Below are 7,709 nucleotides of genomic sequence, written 5' to 3'. Positions count from 1 at the left end.
CAGCTGTTTCAGTCTTTATTTTAAAAAAAAATGTTCCTAAAAGTTTGAGTTTGAATAGTTCGTAAGAGTGTAACTGTATAGACAATGAAGCTGTGAAAATGGACTAGAGAGTAGATATGTTTTTCTGCTTGGTGTGATGTTTAACGTCACCGACAACCTCTGTGCCATTTAGCCACTTTTTAGCAATCACCTTTTTTTAGGACAAGTGAAAGCTTACAAAAAACCAGGGGGTATTATTTATGTATTTTATGTTGTAGAACTAAATGTGCAAATATATTCATCATATTTTATGCATTCAATTAAAGACCAATTCAAATAGCCCATTTACTTCGATGGAACCAGAAGTTCTTAAATGCTAACTTGTTTTGACCTACAAAAATACGTCATACCTGCAGCACTATTACAGTGAAGATTCTGAATTATTCTGACACACCAATTATGTGGCTGTTGATATCTGTATGAGACATATGGCTGCCTAACGTAGGCTGTTGCTTTTTTAGTAACATGGAGCACCATCAACCCAAAGGAAATCTTTCACCAAAGTTTGAGTTTTAATAGTTTTTTTTTTGTTTATTGAAGGGAGTAGAATGAGTTGAGCTAATGCGACTATAGGGTTTCATTTGGATTTTAGCCTAACTCCCATTCTCAGTTGTGGAAAACTGACACTTAGTGAGCCTTGATTATATTTAAAAAATATGGTATGTGTGGTTTCTGGTTTAAATATTAAAAATGAGGGGGTTTACACAGCGATACCATAAAATATACAGTATATATTTTTTTTCTTAGTGTGAAGATTATTTTAATACATTTATTTTTTTATTTATTTTTTTAGGATCTGTGGTTCCATGAAAAACCTTTAACATTATGGAGCCTTTCCATTCCACAAAAGCTTCTTTGAAGTGAAAAAGGTTCTTTAGATTCTTAAAATGTTCTTCACACTGAAAAAAGGGGCTTTTTTGTTTTAAGAACTCTTCACTCAAAGATTCATTGGGAACCAGAAGTGGTTCTTTTTTGGCATTGCTGTGAAAAACCCAGATTTATTTTTAAGAGTTTAGTCTAAAGGACCTTTTGTGGAATAAAAAAGGTCCCTGAATTTTAAAGGTTCTTCATGGAACCATTGATGCCAATGAAGAACCTTTATTTTTAAGAGTGTATGCTTCCATCTCTTCTCCTCCCTTTTGAAAATGTGAATATCATTCATAGAAAGCCACTACAGTACAAAAACAGCACTTAAACACTTATCCATGACACACCCTGTTCCGAAGAGGACAGTGATGGCATCAGAAGAGATCTATGCCACAGTTTGATCAAATACATTACGGCGTAATGTAATGCTTTGCGATCCATCACACGTTGATCACTGACAGTAGCTAGAATGTCAGGAAGACAGCACAGGCTCTTATGCATTGGAGTGGGAGCCAGTGATGTACTGCCAGCGGGACGCGTCATGCGTACAGGGCAGCCTACATGCTGAGGAGTCCCTATCGCTGCTGCTTAGCACTTGGCGACAGATTGCAAGATCTCAGAGCCAGTGTAGATGTCTGCATGAGAAGGGCAGGACAGATGGGAGGAGTACATACAAAATAACATTTATAGCAAATGTTGCTTGCTGTACCATTAGAATGACGATTCTCAGTGAAAAGCTTTCTCCTTAAACACCTCAAGAAATTGTTTTATTCATAAATATTCGTCATAAAAATAACAAACATCAATGTTCATCCAAAGTATTGCGTATAAACGGTCTTGATATGTACAAAATTATTTCTGCAGTATGATTATTATAACTTAAGGCAAGTTCACATTTTCTACATTTTCCCCATTACCTCTATTGAATAATTCAGCTAGTACAATACAAAAGCTTTTAGACTGAAAGGCATGTTGAAACTGTTCTAGCATCATGTGAAAGAACTATTGAAAACTGCAGCAACGTATGCTTTCTAATCACTCAACAGCAGTGTGGAACCCTGTGCTATTCTACTTTTTTCTCAACACATCACAAAATATATGAGCCATGTGAACTGGATAATTCATATTTCATGAATTAGGGTCACATGGTCACACAATAACACACAATTGTGGTCTGGTAAAAAAATGAGAGTACCTGTTATTGTATAGCAGATACCTAGGGCAGACATGGGTATTAAAAACGGCTTAATACATTCAAAATTATGGACTGAAGAAATTCAAAACATCTTATGCATGCCCTGTGTTTTCCATAACACATGGGACACATTGAAAATAAAGATATAAAGTCTTTTAGTTCAAAATAAAATGTAAAAAGTAGCACTTGTTAGAAAAATACAAATGATCATTGGCATATAAATGTATTTATTTCTTCCCACTCGCTGTGTAAATTTGACAACAGTAGAACTGGATTGTTTAATTGTACAACACAATTACTAATCGATAGAGCATAGCAACAAAATGAAACAGATATAAAGGGGAAAATACGTTGTAAAAACCTTGGCACAAATGAATCAATAATGCCACCATGTTGTAAAACGAGGTAAATCTGACTTGTGCTGTGAAGCATCTATCAGTGATTATTAATATCACGTAAACATTTACATGCATTTTTTTTTTAAGAATTCTTAAACAGGTGACAGCGTTAGAATAGAAAAGACCAAAAAGCACGAATTAAAACCATTTTTTTAAGTTCGAAAGTGGAGATAAGTGCAATACATTCCAGCTGTGCGTTTTACTGCAGCATTACAATGCAAGGTCGAGGTTGGAGCTGTTCCATAGTGAAAGTGCTGAACTGCAGTTCATGTGTTCTGCAAAACACGCTCCTCGATTAAGAAATATAATGGTCGAGGAAAATTTATAAATAAAAAACACTCGATTTAGGTTTATGCGCTTGCTGCACACTCCCCAAGCTGCACGCAAGGTTCAATGTGGGAGGTCCATTTTTAAACTCTAGGCTATCCCTATTTCGCGAAAAAGGGATCCGTCACCTCAGTGGACCTTTACGCTCATGCGGGTCGCTTGAATGAATCAGTTGCCACGACGTTCACTTGAGCTTTGGAGTTGTAATCTGTAGCCTAAACTACTGTTTTAGCAAGCCTGAATCTTCCAAGACGGTAAGATTTGACATCACCCACAACGAGCGCTCATTACGCCTTCCACAATTGTCGCTTAAATGGCCTCGGGCAAAGTGAACGGCCACGCGTTGACTACTTGTGGCTTCAACTCCATCTTTTCTTTCTGTTTGAGATGCACCCGACCGTGCCGTTTCCTTTCGTCGCTCCTAGCAAAGCGTTTGCCGCACACGTCGCAAGAAAAGGGTTTCTCGCCAGTGTGAGTGCGGGTGTGCGTGGTCAGATGGTCGCTTCTGCTGAAGCTCCGCAAGCAGATGCGGCACTGGAAAGGTTTGTGTCCCGTGTGGATGCGGATGTGCCTGTTGAGCTCATCCGACCGTGAGAAGCGCCGGTCGCAGGTCTCCATCGGACAAGTGAAGGGTTTCTCCTTGGCCGGTCCGGTAGAGGAAGCGGGGCTCTTTCTTACACGACTAGGCTTCTGAGCCCGTATGTAAGTTTGACTGAAAGACTCCGGCAATAATGATGAATACAGTACCGAGTCTATTGTGGAAGTCGAGTAGGTTGTGTCGCAACTCGACTGGAGTTCAATATTTGGAAAAATGGTCGGTTTTAAAAGACTGGTGGGTGGGATATCCATAACTGGAGTGGTGTAGTTAAACATGGGAGCGCTGAAGCCCTGTGTGCAAGTATCTCCAAAGCACTGCTCCTGTTTAAGGGTACTCTCCACTTTGAATTCAGTCTCTGGAATTGTGCAAATGGGGGAATAAGAGTCCAAAAGTTCTTTCACGTCCACCTGTTGTTGATCAGCTTGAAAACTATTCGACATGGAGAACGGCTCTGACTGGAAGCCTGCATCCAAGTACGACTTATTGAAGGTCCCCCACTCGTAGCAGCTGCTCTCGAATTCATTTTTGATGACCACCGGGAACGTCGCGCTCTCAGACAGCGGCTCCGCGTCTTGCGCTGAGGAGGCAAAGTTTAAATGCGACGCAGCCGAATCTTGGGCCTGCGTGGCGGTCTGGGAGTCTGGGTAGCTGTGTCCTGGCTGTCCCGGGGAATACAGCGGAGGGGTGGTGGTGCAGGTGGTGGCCTGAGTATGAACCCCCTCGTCGCCGAAGCTGCTATGGCTCGCGTTCATCGTTCCGTCTGCACACTGATGCGCATCCGACACAGGGGTAGTTGAGATGCCAACGATTTCGGTGATCATGTTGAGCAATGTTTCTGTGCTGCAAGGTGTCCCTTGAGATGTTTCCACATAGAAGCTGCCTGAGTAAGCTAGGGAGGTTGCGTAGCTTTCTTTCGGACCCTGACAAGAGTTATACTGATCTGTACTCATGGGCTCCGTTTTGGGGGTAATAATAGGCGCCCCTGGAATGGAAAGAAAAAAAAAACAGGCATGCGTCAGTGCCTTAAGTGAAATGTGCAATCAGTTATATAACTACATAGTTTCGTGAGTGGCTTAAATGAACTTACACTATATATATATATATATATATATATATACTTATTTTATTACTTTCATGCAGCAGTACTGAAATCTGGTCTATAACAAAAGCGCTAAGAATTTTTAAAGATCTGTCAGAAACTCACCGTGTGCAAACTGGGCAGGTGTCCTTCCAGAATCCATGAAAACATCCTGGCTGTCTTTGGAGCCGTGAGTTTCCATCCCTATCGCAGAACTGTTACAGTTTTCAAACTGGGAGTAAAAAGAATCTTGAGAGTTTAAATCCATGTTGTTAAGCATCTTTCCGTGAATGGCTTTGCAATGGCTGTCAGTCCGAACAGGTTATTGATAAGGGGGTATTGCAAACACAAGAAAGAGCAAAAACCGATCCGACAGTTAAGTCCGTGAAGGCGTTCGTCCAAAAAAGAAATGTAAATACTTTGGAATTCCCCCTTTTTGAGATCTGCGTCAAGGTAATATAGCTCTCCAGCTATCTGTAGATGTGTAGATCTGTTGATTCTCACACCAACGGCTTCCCTTCGCTCGGCTTTTATACACTCCGTCTCACCGATCAGCCCTCCTCCCCATTCATTGTCTCCAGTGAGAGGATTCCCCGCTGCGTGTCATCTTCGTGACCATATATGGACAGAGGATATGACGGGCTTCCCCAAAAAAGGAGAGTTACGGTTCTGACGCTTCACCAAGACTGTCGTTAAGTGTACGGGAACGACGGAGAGCAAGGCTTAAGCTATGAATGTTTCTTAGCTAATTAAAACTAAAGCACTATGCATTAGGCTGCATTTTCGTAGACATCTGAACACGCTTCTAACGAAAATGAACGGAAAGTGTTAAATAAAAAATTCCTTTTTATTTTCAGTGGCCGTCAAATCAACCTGTAAAATTCGACATCGAATTGCAGCCAATCTGCTTTAATTTTGTTTTATGAACGTCTAGTAAAACTGAACTAATTTACTACTAGATATTAAGCAAACATCACAAACTTATTATTATTATAAGAAATATTTGCGTAACAATTAACTGGCTGTGTGAGTTTGTTTGGACGTGCAAATAAGTCATGTTACAAAGGCAATGCAGTACACCACAACATGTAGCATAAAGCGTGGAAAGCAGCTCTCATTAATACCCCCCTCGTTTTTGAGCTAAAGTTATCACCTTATTAACTTTTTCACCTCATTAAAGGTTTGACATTAACAATGACCAGTCATTGCAGTCCAACAAAATCACATTTTCCAGAACATAAGCTCGACTGCTTGTAGACTAGATATACTTTGATACAGAAAAACACACTTCATAGAACATAATAAAATAGATAGAAATGTGAATATTTTCCTCAAACAAGTAGATTGTTGAGACGCTCTGCCATCCTGGCGGAAAAAGTGCTCTGTTGTCCAGCACCATGGAGAGCGCCACTTGAAATAGCAGGCTACTCCATTCTTCAATTATAGTTCACGGCCTGCAGTCTCTGTGTATGTTGCTATATCAGTGACATTCTTGATGTTGGCCAAACGTAACAGTCGATCTGGAAACAGTCTCCTTCTTCCTTTGCCATTTTTTTTTTTTTTTTGTAAAAATACATTAAATGCAATTCATTCAAATACTTAAAGACCTCTTCATGATCATGTTTTCAATTTCTGAATGAAAAGTCATTTTAAATTTTTTGTAGGTTACATTGCAAAAGTTAAACTAATTATTCTTTAAAAATAAGCAGAGTCACAATTTAAAAAGGCTGTGTAAAGGTCACTACATTTTACAAGAGAAAATAAAAAGATTTTGAACTTTTTATGGCACAGCTCTATAAGCTAAAATTTATCTTTTGATTTTGGATACCTTTATTTGTCATTGCCCCATGTACTGCTGTCAACTCTAGGCCAATTTCTTCGACAAGACATTACAGTAATATTGAAAGTTATTGAACAATATTTAAAAGCAGCTTTTCTAAGAAGGCATTTCACAAGAACAAAAACGTAGCCTAGATTTTAGATTAATAAAATTAAAGTTATGTTGTGCAGCTTCTAAGCCAAATGCTGACCAGCCAGCACGCTCAAAAAACATCTTGAACTGTGGTTCAAGCTGGTCTGCCAGCTAATGATCAGAGCTGTGATGTTCCAAAACACAGCCTCAAGCTTAAGCAGTATTTTATGGCATGGTTTGCAAACGTTCAGATGGCTTTAACATCACTTGAGAACTGTGGTTTGCCCCATTCAACTGAGCCGTAATATCTGTGACTGCCACTCTTGTGCAATATTACTTTGCACAGGCCACTGGAGCACCAATGGAGGACATAAAAGAGACGAGGAAGAATATGTTGAGCAGTGGGCTGAAAAAAAGCGAGGCACTCATTTAGCACATGCCTACTCAAGTATCCTTTGTTCACCAAATCTATTTATGTATTTTTTTATTTTATTGTATGGCTTATTTTTTTTTATTGAACAGCATGTGCATAGAATAGTTGAAAAATATTGGCAGTTGCAGTGTTTTTCCTTTATTTTGGAACAGCCTTGAGTAAAAAGACTGGCCATGTAACCGATTTAGGCGAAGTTTCCATAAATACATATGCACAGTGACAAAGAAGTGGCCATATGGAACTGGCTTTGGTGGTGCACGAAATATTCCTCTTATTATGATGATACAAAATCGCACTTAACAACGAGTTTGACATTTTCTGGAGGTAACTGTTCGCATTACGCTACTTTCCCCTATTCGAGCCCCTAATATCCCCCTCTCCAGTGGTCTCTCCCAGTTGACCTAAACCTATTAAAAAGCTCTCCTCTTAAAGAGTTCATAACACTGAGACGCTGTTGTGATAACTGCCGAGTAGCGCTCACCTCTCGCCTCTGCAAAATGCCACGGAGCTCAGTAATGGATTTATGTAATTCCTGCACTTACCAAGATTATTATACCAAAGAAATGCAATGAAGGTAAAAGTGTAATGAGACCATCGATCTGTCAGTATTTTCGTAAAAGTTTGTTTGAAAGGAAACGTCAGATGATCTGAGCTTGCACTGCAATATCTACAGATATCTCAAGCCCATTCGGTCTTTGAATAGAATCAAATGACAAAATAGATGTCTATAGATAATATTGGTTTGTCAGTATAAGCTCCTGCCAGTTCAATGCATGTGAAAATGAAATGAATATTGTGTCTCTACTATGTCTTCACTCATTTTCTTTCATGTTCGTGATACATCTGTTCATAGCAGCATTTT

General features: G+C 39.6%; 1 protein-coding gene across 1 annotated transcript; it reads right to left on the bottom strand.

Moving 5' to 3' along the window:
• Positions 1 to 3,135: 3,135 nt before the first annotated feature.
• LOC306873552 (uncharacterized protein) lies at positions 3,136 to 4,782 on the bottom strand (the record flags this gene model as incomplete). The annotated part of the gene is made up of 2 exons (XM_079422937.1): positions 3,136 to 4,406; positions 4,629 to 4,782. 2 exons carry the CDS (start codon positions 4,780 to 4,782, stop codon positions 3,136 to 3,138), a joined length of 1,425 nt encoding a protein of 474 aa, XP_079279063.1.
• Positions 4,783 to 7,709: the final 2,927 nt, after the last annotated feature.

Source organism: Barbus barbus (genome assembly GCF_936440315.1).
Source record: "Barbus barbus genome assembly, chromosome: 8".
NCBI classification, from domain to species: domain Eukaryota; kingdom Metazoa; phylum Chordata; class Actinopteri; order Cypriniformes; family Cyprinidae; genus Barbus; species Barbus barbus.
The sequence above is the reverse complement of the archived record's forward strand: the minus strand, read 5'-3'. Positions and strand labels throughout refer to the sequence as shown.